The 21,797-nt window shown below is 31.8% G+C and overlaps 1 protein-coding gene and 1 pseudogene across 2 annotated transcripts; both read right to left on the reverse strand.

Moving 5' to 3' along the window:
• Positions 1-3,090: 3,090 nt before the first annotated feature.
• Positions 3,091-6,354, reverse strand: LOC143569598 (acid phosphatase 1-like; annotated as a pseudogene). The gene is made up of 3 exons (XR_013141762.1): positions 5,880-6,354; positions 4,044-4,253; positions 3,091-3,371 (listed from the first exon to the last, which is right to left on the reverse strand). The product of XR_013141762.1 is annotated as an acid phosphatase 1-like (transcript).
• A 925-nt stretch (positions 6,355-7,279) lies between these two features.
• On the reverse strand, positions 7,280-10,009 carry LOC143569613 (light-inducible protein CPRF2-like). The gene is made up of 6 exons (XM_077055482.1): positions 9,806-10,009; positions 9,198-9,264; positions 8,886-9,042; positions 8,739-8,814; positions 8,485-8,610; positions 7,280-7,408 (listed from the first exon to the last, which is right to left on the reverse strand). Exons 1-6 carry the CDS (start codon positions 10,007-10,009, stop codon positions 7,280-7,282), a joined length of 759 nt encoding a protein of 252 aa, XP_076911597.1.
• Positions 10,010-21,797: the final 11,788 nt, after the last annotated feature.

A 21,797-nucleotide genomic window follows, 5' to 3' on the forward strand; every position in this document is an offset into this window, starting at 1 on the left:
ATTAAGACCATGAAGTATCTAAATGGTCCACATGGTGGATGAATTGGTCCACATATGTCACATTGAATTCTTTCAAGAAACATTGGTGTTTCTTTATCGACTTTTAATGGCGAAGGCCTTGTAATTAATTTTCCAAGAGAACAAGATGTACATTGAGGCATTTTATCTATTTTGTGGATCTTTTGACCTTTCAGTGGATGCCCATGTGTATTTTCAATGATCCTTTTTATCATTGTGGATCCTGGATGGCCTAATCTGTCATGCCATAAGTTTATGATACCAGAATCGCAACAATTTTCTTTGACTGCCATATGTGCTTGAGGCACATTTATATATGTATAATGCAAACCAGAATGGAGCATTGGCAATTTTTCCAATATTTGATCTTTGCTTATGATATGCAAATAATTTTTCATTACTAACAGTCCTTGACTGAGTATCATATCCATTATGATATATGTTTCTGAAACTCAACAAATTTCTTGTTGATTTTGGGGAAAATAAAGCATTTTCTATTTTGAGCTTTGTACCATTTGGTAATGCTAAATTAGCTTTTCCCACTCCTTCTATCAAGTTTGTAGGACCTGATATTGTATTGATGATCCCTTTTGTTGGTTTCAGTTTATAAAAATATTTTTTAGATCTAAGTATAGTATGCGTGGCTCCACTATTCGCTATACATATATCTTCTTCATTTGTTTGATCTTGTGCTCCGGTGATTTTCATTTTAAATCTTGAAAAATATTAAGAAAAAAAATAAGTGTATAACGAAGACATATGATATTTTAATAAGAACTTTATTTAATTGAAACACAAGTAGTACATGAAAGAGGAACTACATAATTAAAAATAATGAGAACACACTTAATAACTGCATCTAATTATAGTAGTCAAGCAACTTTGTTTCAAAGTTCTACCCCAAAGTCTTCAACGCTCAGTTCAACATTGATATTATTAAAGTTATCAACATGGTTCACTTCTTTCTCTTTTCCTTTTAGAGAGGCTTGGTACAGTTCACACAGATGTGGAGCTGTGCGACAAGCCTTTGCCCAGTGGTTTGTACTTCCACATCTAAAACATGAAGTGCCATTGTTTTCGGACCTACCAGCTTCATTCCATTTATTTTGGTGGTTGGAATTGGTATTGTGTGGGACATGATAATTATCGGCTCTCTGGTTACGACCACGACCACGGCCACGACCACGACCGTAAGAGTTATTGTTCCATTTGAATGGATGCTTACGATCATTAAAATGCCTTTTGTCAAAATGACCACGTCCACGTCCATGGCCTCGTCCTCGACTTTGTTCCCATTTATGATCAGAATTTTTATGAGAACTTTTGTGAGCAACATGTGCTTCTGGTATTGCTAATGAACCCGTGGGACGAGATTGATGATTTTTCATCAATAATTCATTATTTTTCTCTGCTACAAGGAGTAATGCATTTAGATCAGAGTATCTCCTAAAATTCTGCAAACGATAATGTGTTTGCAAGTTTATATTTGATGCATGAAACGTGGAGAAAGTTTTCTCTAACTTTTCTTCCTCTGTTACGGGATACCCACAAAATTCTAGCTTTGAACAAATTCGGTATAAAGCAGAGGTGTAATCATTTACCCTCTTAAAATCTTGGAACCTAAGACTGTTCCATTCATCTCTAGAAGTAGGAAGTAAAACTTCCTTTAGATGATCGAATCTGCTTTTCAAATCTTCCCATATCATATATGGGTTATCATAATTAAAATACTCATGCTGTAGTAATTTATCAATATGTTTATGGATGAAAACATCAGCTCTTGCTTTATCCCGGTCAGAGCAATCATTGTGTTCTTGGATTGTGTCTAACACATCCATAGATTTTAAATGTCTTTTGACATTTGCTGTCCAAGACATATAATTTTCTCCAGAAATGTCGAGTGCAGGGAATTCGAGTTTTGCTATATTTGACATTTTGTTGCTAAACATAATAGAGCAAATAATAAGATAAATATTAGAATCCATATAAATCAATCAACAATGAGATACAATACATTGGTAGAGCTATAAACATATAAAAGAAAAAGAAAATGCCGAAATCTTCAGATGGGAGATTAAAAATTAGAATGAGAAGTAGTATAAGCATTATAGTGACCAACATCAAAACCGGGTGAATCATTTTGAGAATTTTATCTTGGATAAATTTAATAAGAAGAATGTTTGTTGTAAATAAAATGGGGTTAATGATTGGTTATTTATAGTCAAAATTTATAACCCTTTTATAACGGTTATATTACCGTTTATAACGGTAACATTACCGTTTGTGTGTGTATATATATAATATATAATATTAATTATTTTAAAGTAAGATAATAAATAAGATATTAAATAAAGTTTATTTTATAAAATATATCTAATTAGTATGCACAATAATAAGAATAGAATTGTTAGTGTAAATAAATCTAACTTCTAAATGAGATATTAGTGTGCATATATAAATAAAAGTTAGAATAGTTATCAAATTTTAATAACAATGTTTATACACATTATTGCTATTACTCAGTATATTAGTTAGTATATGTATATGCATAGATATATATCTAATGCACATAATTAAAGAAGTGTTTATGATGCTTTTGTAGATACCTTTGTGTCTATTACCTTTCTTGGTTAGGATATAAGCGGCTCGTGCTGATAACGTGTTATAATATTAGCTCTAATTATAACAAGATTATTGAAGTAATAATTGAACTTTATTATATCTAAGAGACAAGAGAGTGAAGAGATATATGTGAATTGTTAGTTCTACCGGGATGGATAACTTCGTTACAAATACATGCTATTTATAATATCAAATCTACTATTCAAAAAGTAAATCTACCGACAATCTCAACTATTATATTTCATTTGGAGTGTTTGTGTGAATGAAGGTGTTTGACAATTGTGTCATCCATCATTCATCAATAATTCATAACAATTATAACCTTTATCAGATTCTTTTGACAACCACCGGACTTGAACCCTTACCATTTGAAAAAATATAACCAAAACTTTTAAGAAAACAGTTATTAATAACACATTTTGAACAACTTTCAACATATTTCTTGAACCAGAATCTAACCATTAATAAGAAACAAGTCAAAACTACAGACTTAAGAATAAGAAATACAACGAGATACAATGAAACACCGCGGCCGTGGGTATAAATCTGTTTTGGAAATTTGATTGTTTTCAGGGGATGTAATACAATGGATTTGGAAGTTTAAAAGATCTGTCTGCTCTTGCAAAACCAAATAAATCACTCCACTGGTCTCCCGATAGCCTGCATCTACTAACTCCTGTCTCTTTTCAGACTTGTACACAGTAGCTGTTTTACCTAAATCTGAATCTCCCCTGTTTCATTAATAAACATTATCAAAACTGTGAAAACGCCCTTGTTGGACAATGATAGTTACTATTAATATATACATGAAAAAGTAATATAATCATAATAATATTGTAGTGTTTTTAGGCCTGTAAACGAGCCGAACGTCAGTGAACTGTTCGGTTGGAAGTCCCTTTATGTTCATTTACTTGATAAACGAACGAACGAACAAGAACACCATGTTTCCTTCGTTTATGTTTGTTCCTATATGATTGCTTATTTTCATTCGTTCGTTTATGTTCGTTCATTTGTGTCCGTTTGTTTAATCAACCCATTTAACAATGAAATTATATAGATTTTTAAAAACAAATAAACGTATTAAGTAAATAAAAACCTATATTTGTTGATCGTGTACTTACTGTTTCATATTTGTTTGTTCATATTTAATTTAGTGTGTTCATTTATGTTTGTTAGTGTTAGTTTACGTTTGTGAACATTTCGTTTAATTTTTACGAACAAACATAAACGAACACAAACATGCTCATTTTTTAAACAAACGAACATGAACACAAATATTTGTTTGATTACCTGTTCGTCTTCGTGTTCACTTAAAGTTAAATAAATAAACACGAACATACCCTTGTTCCATTGTTCGTGTTCATTCGGTTCGTTTACAGGACTAGGTTTTAGAGATAAATTACCTTAAGAAAAGCTTTTCATAGTTGGTGTATCCTGCATACTGGAGATTCTTATTAGTAGCTTCTCTTTGAAATTCACTTCGGCCCGTTAATAAGAAAATCTTGAATCCCAACTGTAGAAGCTCTGTGTATAACCTGAAACTTGCAGGTAAGGCGGGTGCCTCGGCTAAGTCTACCCACTCATCGAAAGCCTTCTCGTTAAAGACCTCTGATCTGTTTAGAAAAAAATCAATCTAGTCAATAATAAAGGATATTATGTTAAAGCATTATATTTTTTTGCATTTTCCCTATATATATATATTAACCAACTTTGTAGATGTGCACAACAAATGAAACTTAGAGGAAGCAATGGGAATTCGAGAACCAGATAGTAACCAAGATGAAGAACTCGTATATCCAGGATTGCTACCCGGGGCGATGCCCCGGACTTGCCCCCTTGAATCCCCCATTGCCTAAACAAACTCACCTGTTTTTTTGGCTCGAGTGCTTGACCGCAGCCAGGCAGGGAGTGTCCAAAAAACGATGAATAAATCATATATCCAGGATTGCTGCCAGGGGGGCTGCCCCCGGATTCATCAAGGGAGCCACAATAGCTTAGGGTCGAACCCGTAAGATGGAGCATAACAAACTCAAACAAGCGTGCACCATGTTCACGAGCTAATCGAGGTCGGATCGATAAAAAAACTCAAGCCTTAAATAAAGCTCGTTTAGTTATCGAGCCCAAGCCTTAAATAAATATCGTTTAGTTATTGAGCCCGAGCCCAAGCTCAAGGCTTGTATGGGAAGCTCTTTTCAAAGCTCGAGCCAAATAAATCTCGTTTAGTTATCGAGCCCGAGCCCAAGCTTGAGGCTTGTATGGGAAGCTCTTTTTGGATTTCTATGTATTAATATTACCTCTTTTTGGATTTTGATGTATTAATTTTACACTACATTACCAAGCTTATGCTCATTTAAGGACTAAGGTTTCTCTTAAAATATATAAAATGATTAAAATGTATATAAATTAATAAATAAATGATCCCGAGCTTGAAGAAACAACTCACGAGCCGAACTCGAGCTTTAGAAAAAGAGGTCGAAACGAGTCGAGCTTGAGCTCTCATAAGTCAAAACGGGCTGAGCTCAATCTCTCATAAGTCAAATAAGCTCGGCCCGGCTCGTTTACATCCATAATTCACATTGGTCAACAAATCAATCCAATGAACTACAATATCTAAACAATAAATCCAATCACAATTCAAAACTCATAAACAGAAACTTAAGCTATAGTTAATTTGATGCACATTCATCTAATTTTGATACCTACCCACCGAAATCCTATCGACCCGCCTACTTAATAATCATCTCCCAACTAGATTTTCAACTAACCAGGTTACACCACATGCCAATATTTGGTCGAGACGCCCCGATTTAAAAATAAAAAAAGAAAAAAAGGCAGGTGGGCCCGCAAGATATCTTCGGTTCATGTTCCCAGCGGACTACCAGGTTTCAACCGGACCAACAAAGATGTCCCCGGCGTCTCGCCGGGGACATCAGTGACAACCCGGACTGAAACTTGGCAGACCGCTGGAAACATGAACTGAAGATATCTTGTGGGCCCACCTGCTTTTTTTTTCTTTTTTTTTAAATCGGGGTGTCTCGACCGAATAATGGCATGTGACGTGATCTGGTTGGTTGAAAATCTAGTCGGGAGATGATTATTAAGTTGGCGGGTCTACCGGATCTAGGGTGGACAGACTAGAGAAAGAGCCAATTCTAAATGTCATTAATAAAATGAATAAATTAATAAATATACATCCCGCACCCGACTTATTTCGATTCATAATATTATAGCTTACATACCCGTATCCATGATCAACATAATACGGCAAATTAGACACCAAGGTCTCATCAATATCAAAGACCCAGGCATCCAACCCATCACCGGAAACATTCACCGTCTTCGCAAACTCCACCGCATTCTCACCAACCACCTCCGAATCCGACCGGTACCTATCACCATTCATATACTCCTTCACGAATTGAACACACCGCTCCGGCACAAGGTACCATACTCCGGCCTCGTTAGCTTCGATGGAAAACTTCCAGCTTTCACAGAACGTATTGTCGTTGGTTTTACGGTGGGTGTCGGAATAATAAGCCGGTGATCGGTGATACCCACGTGGCAACCGGATTAATCGTTCGGATGAAGAGACGGTGGTGATGAGGAGGAGGATTGTGACGGCGAATTGGCCGGAGTTCATGGTGGGACCACGTTCTCCGGTATGGTGGCTTCGCCGGATTTGATGATTCAATGGCCAATAATGGAATGGAATGGAATTGAATAATAATAATAATAATAATAATAATAATAATAATAATATGTTAGGTGTATGTATTGTTTAAGATAATAATATTATATATATATCGTGGCCCAATCTTCAACTCTTTAAAGTATGCTATATATTAATAAGAAAAATACAAATACAATAATTAATATTATAAAAATAAAGTCGAGATACTATACAATAATGCTTTATCATACGACAGGTACGCGGGACGCTCAAAGGTAAAAAAACAAGACAAAAATACTAAAACGCTCAAAAAATGCTCAGCCGGAAACCTAAAACGCTCATAATACGCTCAAAAACGGGTTTCATAAAAAAAGTAAAAAAATGATCGATTAACGATCCAAATCTATTTTTTTCGGTGAATCGATGGTTAATTGGGTATGTGTTGAGCATTCCAAGATGTTGGGATGTGATTTCATGGATCGATTCGTGAAAAAAGAGAATCACGTACCTATTATACGTTAAGTTATTATTGTATTGGATCTTTTGCCTATAAAAATTAAAAATATATATTAAAATACATAAAGAAAAAATCTTGAAACACAAACACACACACAAAAAGGTTGATAGTTAGATTGAACAACATGAACTAATTTTTTTTTAATGATTCTCAAAGATGGCCTTGATCATATGACAAATAACTAGGTGTTGAATAGAATGGCATCATTTAGACTTTAGAGCCTCAATTTTGTATTCAATGATTTTTTTCTATAAATTTTGTCAATTTTCATAGTTTCCTTTTACAGCGAATTTAAGCGAAATAAATAACGATCTGAAATAAAGCATAATTCAAAGTTCCACAATTTATTAAAAAAAGAAAAATTAACTTCATTACATATTCGGTTTTCGAAAGTCTGACTTGTCTGATTCGTCTAGCGCTACTTTCGTCACTAATGACCCCAATTGTCGCCGCTAATTCATGTCATGTTGCTGATTCATGTCATCTGTGGATGAAGCCATAGTTGATAAATTGGATACAGGTTGAACCATTGGGTTAAATCCGGGAATAAGTCTTTTCACGCTTTCTTCAGCCATCTTTACCTGCATACATGTTTAATAGGTTATCCGGATATTAATTGCAACGAGATTGTTTGTGACCCAAACCCGTGATCCATATGCATGAAGTGTATACGAGCCAAGGTGCACGTTGGCTAAAAGTTCAAATAAAGCTTAAACGAGCTCAAGCTTGAATGCATGCCTAAAGTAGGAAATGAACTCGAGTTTGACCTCCATACTCCAAGCCTATTTAGACTCGTGACCCTATTCTTATATTACATATAATTTTACTTCTATAATATAATATATAATTACATAATAATATTATTATATACATAGATATAACAAAAAAAAACAAATAAAATATGCTACATTATATACAGTGGTGTGAACAAGCCATGGCTGCTTATGATCTACTTAAAACTAGCTCGCAAATACGTCAAAACAAGCTCAAGCCCGAGCTTCACATATCAAACTCGACTAACTGCCTTCAGTCAAGTCATTTATGTGAAAATTAATTTTTATTTCGCATAAAAAATTTATAATTACATATTTACATGATAAATTTTATATATGAAGACATGATTAAAATATCTCCATGATGCATGCTTTATTATATGTTCAAAATTATAATTACAAAAACATATGAATAATTATATCTATATATTTATAAACAAATTAAATAAATATTTTATAAATGTATATAAATGAGCTGATCCGGGCCGAGCTTGTGCTTGCTTAGAGTAAATACGTTGAACTCGAGCTTATGCAAGCTCAGGCTCCGCTCGCTTACACCTCCTGGTCATTATATATATATATAACTATAATTATAATAATGTTTAAAAGATTAATTAAAATAAATACATAAAAAATAATAAATGAGCCGAGCCCATATCAAGTTCAAGCTTGTGTAGTTATCAATTTATGAGCAGAGTTTGAACTTTAGAAATAAAGCTTGAAATTGACTGCGCTTGAGCTCCAACTCATGTGAACTTTAGTTTGGCACGACTCAATAAAATCCCTACTTGTGCACTAAGGTTCTTATCGAGTAACAATTACTATCGAATACGAAAAGTTTATTTACATCACTAAGGTTCTTATCAGTTTAGAAACTAACTGACCTTGGCTTTCATAGTTTCAACATCCGCTTTCAGCACTCTATTATCAACAGCAGCTTCATTACGCTTTTGGTTAATGTCAGAAATACGCTTCAGTAACGCAGAATGTTCAATCCTCAATTGAGCAGCCTAAAAACAAGTATATAAAATGTCGTGTAATTATTATTACTCTGTAACTTTTGAACTAGAGAAATATTATTATTACACTATACTCTTCTAAACTATAATATCATTTGACATTTTGTAAAAAAATAAACCTTTGCCTCAAGCTCAGCCAACCGATCCTGCTTTCTTCTTCTTGAACGTCTAGCGGATTCTCTGTTCGATATCACTCTACAAAAACAATAATAATATTTCAATAACCGACAAGAAAAATGTTGGCGAGTCAACCCAACGCAACTTACCTTCTAACACGTTTGACATCCGTAGCGTCTGCATTCAGAGTTTTTTCTGTATCTATATCAAGGTGATCATCATCTGATAGTTGTTTCGATGATCCACTTGTTGCCGATGTCACTGAGATTACATTGTTGTTTTGTATAACAGGTTCATCAACATACACTAATATTATCAACCAATACAAAGTTACAAACAAACACACACATGTACACTTTCAGCCCATAAACTTATAACAAAAAAAATAAAATGTTAAACAAACAAAGTTAAAACATATATTAGATTGCTGGTATTATGGTTTAACAATTGTTCTAACAAACCTATAGAAGGAGCCTGTGATACAATGTCCTGTTGAGTAGTGAAATCTTGAGTTCTTTTAGAAGATCCCTGTAAAAACAAATCTTGAATAAAATTATTATCCTATGAAATCTCTTATTAAAAAGCAATGCCGTAAAAGTCGCTACGCGGACCTTAGACGGTTGGCTCGGGAGTTAAGGGTTCTCAGAGGAATCGGAAATGGTAAATATATAACAAATTAAATTTTGGAGATTATATATATGTCAAATATTATAAATTTATTATTATTAATATATACAACAAAATAAGTGAATATCAATGTAAATAAGAGAATACATTTTTAAATACTAAATAATTCAAAAAATTGCTATATGTTAGTTAAAAAAAATGATATTTTTTATTTAATATTACAGAAAAAGGAATTATGTTTTATTTTTTAAGTCAAAATCAGCCCAACTTGACCGGCTAAATGTGATTCTGGCCAAAGTTGACCAACTTTGATCGATTCTTAATAACCAGGGGAAGTTAAAGAAACTCGCATTGGCGCCATACCTTAGCGAGTACTCGGCCTTGTAGACCTACTTTTACAACATTGTTAAAAAGTATGCACATATAAATAATATAAGCAAACCATAGTTAAAGCAACAGCTGCACAAGCGAGTTCAAGTTGACTCTTGAGGTATCTCTGGTACTCTTCCGGATCATTATGCGACATCGTCGCAGCTGCACGTAAAGTATTAGTGGCTGCGAATGACTGACTTTGATCGACTATGACGACGTTGTCTGGTGGTGTCCATGGGTCTTGGAGTAAGCTTTCTAAATCCCACTCGGACATGACTTGTTCTCAGGGGCGGATCTACAGTGTACTCGGGTGGTTCCCCAGAACCACCCGAGTTTCGAAATAATAATGCATCGATATATAGAAAATATTAGAGGAACCACCTTATAAATTAGGAAGGAACCACTCTCCGGGACGGAACTACAGGAGGGTCCGAGGGTCAAAAGATGGAAGAAAAAGATGGTTTAAAAACTTTCCAGCCGGAAAATGGTCCGTCGGCGACTGCAAATAAAAGAGGATGAAGAAGACGTACAGTACAGTACAGTGTAGTGGATCTGATTTTAAATATTAAATGCCCTACTGTGGGCTTTTAAATATTATTAGTCTATTTACCAATGTACAAAACTCAAAAATCCTTCATTTCCAAGATTTTCATGCGTGAGTGTGCATTTTCTTTCTTTTTCTTTTTTTGGTTTTAGTTTTGTTTTCTAATTACTTTTTATTATTAAAAATTGTGAACTAAGTTATGTACGAATTTTACTTTCAGAAATTCAGAAGGTATGCAAAGCTCTAATTTCTTTTATGTTAGGTTTTTTTTAATCATCACTGCCTCTTTTATATTTTAAAATATATATATAACAAGTTTATAACCCGGTGCATTGTGCCGGGCAGGTCGATAAAACTCAGTCAGTGGTAAAACCCAAACTTTGAGCCGGTAAGTCGATGCGATTTCGGTGACGCGCATTATCGTATCGGAATTAAAACCAAATATAAAACAAAAATTTATAAAAATTGAGGTGAACCAATGGGGGTGACGTCGGCCGGTAAATCTCAAACGTTGGTAAAATCTAATACAACAATCAACACATAGATAGATACAAAGAAATAGCAAAAAAAAATAATAATAAAGAAAAAAAGCAAAAAAAGTGCTACAAAGAGACTTGAACTTGGGCTAATTTGTATGTCAACATTTAAAAAGCTTTTCAACAACCATCAAACCAACTCATTTATTTGAATAAACCTTGAAAGTAATCATATAAATAGTCAAATTCATAATCTTAAAAAAACTTTGTAATATCAAAGTTCTTAATTATACTAATTTATAATTAATTAATTAATTACGTTACATATTTTTTATCTTTTATTATGTAACGAGGGTTTAAATAGTAGGCACACAACCATGGTTTAGATGTAAAAAAAACTTATAACATGAACCCCCAGTTGAAGACTTCGGGTTCCGTTACTGACCACTCTATTTACACTACAAGCATTGGACTAGCTGCTAAGTTGCAGGTTTTGTAAACAGAAGGTTACGGGTTCGATTCTGTGTAACAAGGTTTTTTTTTTTGGAAAATTGTAAATAAATAATCCCACCTTTTGTGTATTGGCCAATAATAATCCTACCTTTAAAAATCACTACCAATGATTCCACCTTCCAACTATTTTTCTCACAATGGTCCTTCGTTAAAAAATACTTAACGTCATTAAGTTTTTTCCTATTTTCAAATCGATGTTTTAGGGCTTTTGATCAGACGAAGGATACGAGTCAACCGATGTAAAACTTATCTCGAAATGGTGATCCAAACGACGAAACAATGTTTCGATTCGGGTGCTTGAATTTCCAATTAACAAAAATCAAGCCATTTGAACCACTGTTTCGAGATAAATTTTACATCAATCGACTCGTATCGTTCTTTCAATCAAAAGCCTTAAAATATCGGTTTGAAATTAAGGAAAAAACATAACGACGTTAAGTATTTTTTAACGGAGCCGTTGAGACAAAAATAATTGAAAGGTGGGACCGTTGCTAGTAATTTTTTAAGAAGGGGTTATTATCGAGCAATACACAAAATGTGGGATTATTTATTTCCAATTTTCCTTTTTTTTTAAATTGCTGTCTCTCTCCCTTTCTCATACTCACCCTTGCTAGTCTTCATAGACTCCTCCTACTATAAAGGTAACTTTAGACTCATTTGTTAGATATGTAATTGTTCTTAATGTTGTTAATTGTTAAGTTATTTGTTAAATTTTAGTTTTTTAATTTGTTAGTTTGTTAGTTTTAATTTGTTAGTTGTTTGTTTTTAATTTGTTAGTTTTAGTTTGTTAGTTTGTTTTTAATTTGTTAGTTTGTAATGAACTTTGTCCGAACCATTGAACCAACCCGAAATTTTTTATATCCGATTCTATGAAATTGAAACATATAAAACTAGTGCACCACCTGAAAAAAATTTCTGGATCCGCCACTGCTTGTTCTTTGATGAATAGGATGATCCAATGTCACACATATATATGTATATATAAACAATATTGCAATGGAATATATATACATGCACCATTTATAAATATATGCATGCTATATTTAGAGCCTCATTTTTGAATTCAAATCATTTTTCTCTAATTCTTTTATCAATTTTTATAGTTTCCTTTTACGGCTAGTTTAAGCAAAATATATAAACTGTGATTTAAAATAATTCAGTTAATTCAAAGTTCTCCAATTTATCAAAAAAAGAAAAATTAATTTTATTAAATATGTTTCGAGTTATATAAGTCGACTTGTCTAATTCGTCAGAAAGTTATAAAAAATTCGCCGAATTTTTTTTAAATCAAGTTCAGTATTTTTAAAATGCTCTCCAAAAAAAAAAACTACTCTATAGGATTTTGAGCATATCTAATAGACTTATATCTAAAACATATTTGTTACCATGCATTCATGTAATTGTAAATGAGTATTTATAGGAGGTTAATATGAAAGAATAATCAAGCAGCAAATCATGATCTCTTGTATTCTCTATTATTAAATCAAAGATTGTGTTGACTTTAGTCAAACACCAATTTTTCCAGAATTTTACATTTTAAATATGACATAAATAGCCCCTTTACTTTTTGGTCACTTAAGACAATCATAGTCTAATATATTGCCCCTTGATTTATGGATTTCATATTAAAAAAAACATATAATAACTTTTTATAACGTGTTTTTTTTCTTGTTTACTATTAAAACTAGTTTTATACCCGTCCGGTGGACGGGCGTTTAATATCATAATAGCAAAAAAAAATTTCTTTGCATTCTAAACCAAATATATAATATGTTTAATATAAAAGCTCTTCTTGTTTAAATCACAAGTAAAATCACCGACTATATTAAGAGAAACACAAAGCAATGCAAAGGAGTTTTGAATATGATCAAAACAAAAAGAAAAAAAATCTATATTTAAAGCCCAACTCCATAAATAAAATATACATAGTATAAAAAGTGTAAGGAAGTTATATATAATGCAAATTTAAGTTATTCGAATTGGGTTCGAGATACCTAAAATTTGGTCAGAATAAGGACCCTATTCGAATAAATAAAATGAGTTAAATGGGTTAAAACATAATAATAATAATAATAATAATAATAATAATAATAATAATAATAGTTAACTTGTAAGCATTGACCCCGAAGCCAGTTTTTGTTTGAACCAAAAATCTAGATTACCCTTTGTATAGTTGTATACTTGTGTGTTAACAATCAACCTTTGACTGCATTTGCTGCAACAATTTACAAAAGTTACAGAACTGCCCTTTATTCAAAATGTCCTTGACCCATAAAAAAATTTCTCAATACTTGTAATATGCTTTGAGTACATAAATTTAACTATAAAAATTTGACCAAACTACCACTAACTACAAGTTACAACATCAATTTCAAAAACTAACAGCAATAACTGTATTCCTTTTCATAATAGCAAAACTAATTTTCTATGAATTTTAAACGGAAACACTAATGCTATCTAATGGCTTCAATAAGACATGATTCGTCAGCTTCTCAATTTCTTGATTAACCTTGTGCCCAGCACCAACATCAAACACTTTTCTGTTGACACATCTATAAAAGGTTCCATCAGGATTAAAAAAACCCTGAAATTTTCATATAAAATAATGGAGGTGTTAATAAGTGGTAAAAAATAAAAGATAATTTGTTGATTATTGTATCAACTAAAAGATGCAGGAAGAAAAGAGATATAAATGACATTAACCCATACCTTATATAGAAGACCAAGAAGCTTACCATCATGAATTTTTTCTATGTAGCTACTTATTCAGAACTGTAACATTTAACTCAGCTTCAGTATCCTACAAATGCTCATAAACATGTAATGAAAAATATACTGGCATACCAAATCGAAATGGGTTGAACTTGCCAATAAGTAAATGACTATCATCGCAAAGCTGATTTACATACATGGAATAATGCACCATGAACCAAAAAGTTATCCAAAACAGTTTCTTCAAAAACATGTGGTTCTGCATTCCACTGTAACTCATTAATGATATATACATATACCTTGCATTTCATTATGTTAACGATGTTAATAAATACCTGGTTAAGTTAGAAACACAAATCCAGCCCTCTGTATCTTATCATGTTAACTATGATAGAGGTATCTAGCAGTTCAAGACTTCACCAAACACAATAACAGCAGCAACCCTGTGTACCCAATAAGTTTTCTCTCCCGATCTCTGATATTAAAGCAATCGGGAATTGAATATCCATTGAATGAATTAGAACCACTTCGCAGTAGAATGATGAATATAAATAGTTCCAACTATTGAGAAACCAAGCACATAAATAAATCAAGTGAAATAATTAACTTCATTAAAATAATATAAAGTTTACAGAGTGGGAGCTACACTACATCTTCTTATATAAAGCACTTCTCCGAATCCTAGGCTGACCAGCAACGTGGTGAGAAAAAAAAGGCCCTTCAAAAATTGAAAATAACTTCTGCTTCTAGAAGGTATTTTTAGACTTTAAAGGGTCCAGATTGTATTTCAGAGTGATATAATAGCTGTAATTGTTTCAAAAGTTGGTTGCATTCATGGGGAACAATATATTATATAATTGGCAAACTATTGACAAAATATAATGACCAACACGTGACGTCTTTAATGAGCATTCAGTTCTCATAAGATGCATAATTGATGCATATGATAAATAATAGTGTATCATAGTTCTATGCTAACATACTTCAACTTAAATATATATGCTATGTTGTTGTTTAACCTTCGAATATGAGTTTTGACCACTGTTTATGCGTTTTGACAATAGTTTATGCGTTTAGACTTCCTTTATGGGGTTGACCTCCGTTTAAGCGTTTGACCTCCATTTAAGCGTTTTAACATCCGTTTATGCTTTTTGACGCCCGTTAATACATTTTAACCTCCTTTATGGGGTTTGATATCCGTTTATGCATTTTGACGTTCGTTTATGTGTTTTAACTTCATTTATGCGTTTTGACATTCGTTTATGTGTTTTAACCTCAGTTTATGCGTTTTGACCTCCGTTTATGAGTTTTGAACTCCTTTATGTGTTTTGACCTCCGTTTATGCGATTTGACGTCTGTTTAAGCGTTTTGTACTATATAACTTCGACATAAATAAAAATTTAAACAACAATTGGTTAATTAGTAAACTTCCAAAAAAAATGAAAAGATTTTTTATTTTTGAAATGCTTTAAACCGGGTTTTTATTTTAGGCACTCTTATTGACATGTAGACGTAATTATAAATTGGTTAAATATTAAAAATGAAAAGTTTGTTGAAATTTGATCAAATAATAAAAGTAATTGGGTTTTTATATGCTTTGAATTCAAATTGGCATAATTGTAAAAATAAAAGTGATACGTAATTATGCATATTTATGCATAAATTAAGCAGCAGTGTATGCTAGGCTACTCGCTTGGACTCGGGTGGGGCGAGTAAAGTATCCCGCTCACCCATAATATTTTTTATGGACAAAGTTTGCTCGAAAGCACATTTAGTGTAACCTTCTTTGATGAAATATGTGTCACTACAATTGAACAAGGCACTAGGAGATTGTTGAGTCCATACTCAATTCATGACTTTTTTTTTACTAGGAGGTTGTTCCATGAAAACATCATAGTAATTTTCCGAGCAGTAAAAATATCATGTAACTGAATTAAACTAACGGGTGTTAGAAGTACTACAAAAACAGGAGATTAATACGGGTAAGAAATCTGGCAACCTAATGAAACTATACACAACTAGTTTGAGGCCGGTGTATTACACGGGTAGTTGTTGAAAATTTTAAACTTTGACCATTAAGTGAAATACAGTCAACAAATTGATCATATATTGTTAATACAATTAAAATTAAACTAAATTACCGAAATTACATAACTAAGATTACACATATATGTTACAAATAGGTAAAAACTTCCCTTTATACTACATTTGTTATTGTATTAGCAGGTATACATTGTTTATCAAAAATCAAAATTTTTAGTCCATGTCTGCTTGTAATTCTTAATAAAGTAACATATAGACTTGCTTATAACTTTTGATATAGCTATATATAGTTGTGCGTGTGACAAAAATAGTTCTTCAAGTACATACAAACTCTAGATAAATGATATATCCATGATACTAATAAAAGAAAAATTCATACAAATAAAATGTCATAGCTTTTAATCAATTAATATGATGTCATTTGATAACATCTTCTCAGTTTATCCAAAAAAACATGATTATCCCAAAAACCATATACCTAAACTATTATGATATAATTATCCTTAGAATCTTTACAAATTTTTAATTGACTTTATATTTTACAATTAAAAATTGTATAATCAAGCAAAATAAAAACCGAAAATTTAAATATAACAAAATGATTTGTTTATTTCATATGAATGTAACTGCCAGGAAAATGAAAAATAAATAATAACATTAAAACCATATTCAAATAATAGTGATTATTCCGAGTTAAAAGAATATTATAAGATTTAAAGTTGCATAAAATGAATGTAGTGATTCTTATTATAATCTTTCAAAGTAGGGCTGCCATTGTTACCCGTAACATGAAACCTAACCCAATAAAACCCGTACCTGAACCCAAACTAACCTGACTCGAGAATCTCGAACCCAAGAAAGTACTAACCCGAACCTGAACCGAAGTAATTCGGGTTGGTTCTTGAGTCCGAATTCTAGGTTTCGGGTCAACCCGAAAATTTTTATTTTTAAAATCATATGTATTTTTAGGTATTAAAGGTTAAGCCTTAGCCGCTGACATTATCAGAATTTAGTCTAAGTCGATTGTTCTCATTCCACATATTATGAATCGAATGTTTATTATTTTGAATATAAACCATAATAAACACTTTAATTAACACTTTAAAATTCACTAATCGTCTCTTGTCAATCCATATGAAGAATACTTATTATATGTGGTAATGGATTTAGTTGGAATAAACTTATAATTTTAATCATATAATGAAATGATTTAAAGATAAGGACCATATATGAAAATGAATGAAAAAAAGGTGAGGAGGGTTATGGTGTTGACAAGTGGCAAAATTGATAGGCTTTTATTAGAATAGATAGATTAAGAATAAAGAATAAATAACTAACTCATTTATTTTGATTTTGAAAACTAAATTATTTAAAAAAAACAAATTGAAATTTTTACAAGTTACAAAATAAGTTATCTAAAGGTAATTTAATCATTTTATTTGAACAACCAAAATTTGTAATTGGTAATTTAGTATGTATCGTGGGCCATTTAACCTTAGTATTCGGGTCAAGATAAGAACTGATTTAGGCCCGAACTAGTAGTGGGCCGTTTCTAAATTCTAAGTCTTAACACTCTCTTTTAATGTTCTGTTTTGAAATTAACATTGGTTGTTTTATCCGTTTCTTTGTTTGTGTTTTATTTCAATATATATAAATACTTTTGGTATGCTTCACTATGTCTATTTCTTTCGATCAATCTATGGCTTGGAATTGTTAGTTCATCGTCATCGATGTATTGCGAATAGATGTCACCACCCTCGTCACGGGAAGAGGATTCTTCATGTGACCACTCTATCGCTTGATAATTAGTAATGACTCGTAGAGAGAAAAAATGAATGTATAGTACACAACTACACAATATGTGTGAAGAGTATAAATGAGTGAATAAGAATGCATTACCTTTCATGGAGTAGTTATATCCGGTGAGTTGAAGGTATAACCATTTTGATCTTGATACGCCACTATTCCTATTAGTGAAGATAAACATTCCTTTTGTCATGCGGTTCTTCTTAAACATGTGAGGTAACAAAATCTCAAAAGTCGACTTAGCCTAGAGTCGTTGGGTCGGATCGGGTCAAGTGGTTGGGGGTTTATGGATTGAATTCGCGTCATACATCCTCACGAACGAATATAAATATAGTTTTATTTGTGTTCAACCATTTAAAGAATCAAATAACGACCACAAACACATAAACCAACATGTTTTCTTGTTTTTGTTTATTCATTTAGGAAATGAAGTTGTTTTGTGTCTTTATGTTTATTCATAATACACTAAGCCATGACAAATAATTAAATAAAAAATAAAGGAATAACCGGCACAATTGCATACTCAAATATATAAACAACGAACGTTTACAAAAGGATTCACAAATGATTTACTTAGTGTGAAGGCAGCGTATGCTAAAAACTAGCCGATGCATAAAACAAAAAAGAATTGCACTAAAAATATATTTCGTCAAGAAAGCTAGGGGATAACATGAGCTACTAGGTTTAAGATTATTACATTAATTTAGAAAGCAAGGGTTTTATCTTAATTAGTGGAAAATAAGAGGGTATGTGGAGTAGGCAAAAATTGTAGCCATGCATGTTGTGATATTCCTTGATGCCATTCTCTCTGCACCTTCTTTATGGGACCGAATCTAACCAATAAAACACTATGCTATAAGGAGTAGTACCTTGAGCTATTTCACTTGTACAATGTCCCTTACTCCCTACTTTTATAAAGGCATCCAAATCTTCTATAAAAGGGACACATATTAAATGCCAACTTTTTTTTTAAAGTTAAACAATGCTTACTAACTTGCATGATTCTCGTTTCGATTGTTTCATGTTCCTTTTAAATATCCATTTTTTTACTAATTTTATCGTTTAGACCATCATGATAAGAAACTTTAAAACCGACTTCGCGTAAGTCCTACCCACAACTAAACGCGGCTAAAAAATTTGCATCCTGATGTGGGTCCAAGTATAGAAGATCGGGCCATTATGTTTCTGGAGGCCCAAGAACGCGCTTCAAAATGGGCTACACGAAAATGGGCTTAACTTGGGCTACGGGCCTCCGTTTCAGGCGTGCTACCAGTCAAAACGACCGTTGGAATGTGGGCCACGTTGCGGTAACATGCCGTAGGCGGGTTATCCCGTTTATTTTTCCTAAATAAGGCCTCTAAATACACTTTTGGGTCACTTTTGTGTTTTTCGTCTACTTTTTGTGTTTTGTTTTGGGCTATTGTTGGGCCTTTGGTTGTTTGTTTCAGCCCAAACCTTTTTTGGCTTCTCTATTAATATGTTATGAATGTAATCTAATGGATCATTGATCAGAATTAATAAAAAACTTTTGGCTTTTCAAGTTCTTGACGTTTTGGTCGAATTTGAGGGGTTGGGAAGAATCTTCACAGGTATTCCAAGAATCAATGTGATTAGCCTTCAGATTCTCATCATATGCTGCATCACATCCCCTCTTCTCCTTTCGCTCACAAAACTTGTTCTTTTGCTTTTTTGTACAACGTCAACCACGCCTTCACTCCCCCACATAATGATTTCTGACTTCTCTTATCTCAAAACACCTAAAATCGTCTATTGTGGATGCTCTTACATTATCTAACTGGATAAAGAGCATACAACAACCGTGCCTATTTTTCTCATGGTAGGCTGTGATCATTTAAGCTTAGGCCAAACTAAGTGGGTCTTGGTTTTTTGTATGTCCCTTCAATCGACTAATTTTTCTTTTCATTTAACACTTAAAAGAGTTGTATTTAATGTCAAGATTCTTTTAAAATTGTTGAACAAATCTATACTATATAATAAATAAAACTTATTAAGTGCCACATGTCATCACCAAATTAATCCTTACAAAAAATTTCCCTCCTCTCTCTTATTAAATACCTTTGATAATTCTCTTTCTTATTAATAATTTTGTATTTCATTTTTCTTTTACTTTTTAATCTTTCATTTTCTCTTTTTAATAATTCTTTGCTATTAATAATTTTTTTTTATTTTTTTTATTTTTTAATCTTTCATTTTGTCTTTTTAATAATACTTTCCTGATTTAAACAATTAAATACCAACATAAATATGTTTTTTTGTTTTATATAAATCTATTATATTAGCTATTAATATTAGGTTTTTTAAGTAACCAATTTTAACGTTGATATTGAATAATGATTCCAAAAATTAAGGTTTTAAATATATTAGATTAGTTAAGGTTCTATAAGAAATGGTATTATTGGATGAAGAGACAAGATTAATTTTAAAATTATATTTCTATAAGCATTAACTTATTAAATATATATGATTATTTACTAAATTACAAGTTTTTTTTTCTTTCAATCCCTGAAAAGACAAATTCACTATTGATGTATTCTTAGTATTTGTGTTAACTTAAACGATCGGGTTTCTTTAGCCGGCTAAATATCAAACATGGTTCAAGTCAAAACAGTTTATGATTAAAATGAGTTTCGGCCACGAGTTAGTTTCAAAAAGTAGCCATTTACAACTTCTTTTTAGTTAACTATTTAATCAACCCATCATTTATGTTAAGTTCGTAATCTTAAAAATCCACAAAAATATAAACACTAGACTACATGTTTTGATTTTTCAGGTGGATAAAATTATTTATATTTGGAATACACATGTTAGACATTAGCTCACTATTAATCATATAATAAATTGACTTTGTATATTCTTCTATTATTGAAGATTTTAAAAATACAGTTTTCTTTAGCGAGCGAGTTATACTTACACCGAAAAATGTGATCGCTCAAGAAACTAGCAAGCGTTCGCTATCCATATTCTATCAGTCATAAAATGATACGTTACAAGAAAGTATTAGTTTCCTGATGTTTTAAATGACTTTTAAATATAAGGTTGTCAAGTTATAGATTAGTCCTAAAAGTCGACGTTGAAGTAATGTTGCTTGAAATATGAAACTAAACTATATGTGAAAATACAATATGATAACCGTGTTATAGAAGCCGAAATCATATCTGAAAGTAATATTGGAACTCACATTTTTATTCTTAAAAAAATCTTATACCTTTAGATAAAATGATTAATTTTTAAAGTATGAAATTTTCACTTTATTTTTGTTTTGCATTAAAGATTAATAAAAGCTAAGATCAATTATTATAGATGGTTGGTTTGTTTTTGAGACAATTTATTTTAACTCATGATAGTTATGTGTTGTATTATTTAGACTTATAAACATAAACAATGTGAAACTACTGTGTTTTTATATAGAAATAAGTTACAAATAAAACTACAAGTTGTGTACAAATAAATATTTAGAGATTTATGAATTTCTAACAACTTTTATTTTCATATTGTGTAATGTGTAATTTATTCTACCATATAATATATCTTTGAATTTTTGAACATATTTTTTGTATTTTATATGGTGTTATTATTTAAATAAATTTATTTATTCTAACGCGTGTGCTACACGGGTAACTAACCTAGTATGCTAATAAAAATAACACATGGAAGCAAATATAATAATTTATTATCTATTGTTTTTTTTTCTTCTGGATTTTATAAGTTATATATAATTTGAAACTAAAGTTAAAAAGGCATTAGTATGAAACTCAGCTTTAGAACTACATGGACGTCACTTGAAAAGCAAAGGCTATGTTACATGCACGTTCACCTATCTTTTTAGTTTATTCGATATGACAAATTCTAGCTTTTTAAATTAACCATTAATTGGAACTCAATAGATTTGGGACTACACTTACTTAGGGTGAGAGACTGAGAAGGTGTTCTACGGTACTTGGAGAATA

Source organism: Bidens hawaiensis, unplaced genomic scaffold, assembly GCF_021521415.1.
Source record: "Bidens hawaiensis isolate Kalapana, Puna unplaced genomic scaffold, B.hawaiensis_p1.1 tig00024623_1, whole genome shotgun sequence".
NCBI lineage: Eukaryota > Viridiplantae > Streptophyta > Magnoliopsida > Asterales > Asteraceae > Bidens > Bidens hawaiensis.

Excerpts from the sequence above, each read along its gene's own strand:
- LOC143569613 (XM_077055482.1), bottom strand. The coding sequence starts at position 10,009 with ATGTCCGAGTGGGATTTAGAAAGCTTACTCCAAGACCCATGGACACCA. Across the intron at positions 9,043-9,197 it reads ATCACAGGCTCCTTCTATAG|TGTATGTTGATGAACCTGTT; the intron begins GTTTGTTAGAAC and ends TGATAATATTAG. Across the intron at positions 8,611-8,738 it reads TGGCTGAGCTTGAGGCAAAG|GCTGCTCAATTGAGGATTGA; the intron begins GTTTATTTTTTT and ends ACTTGTTTTTAG.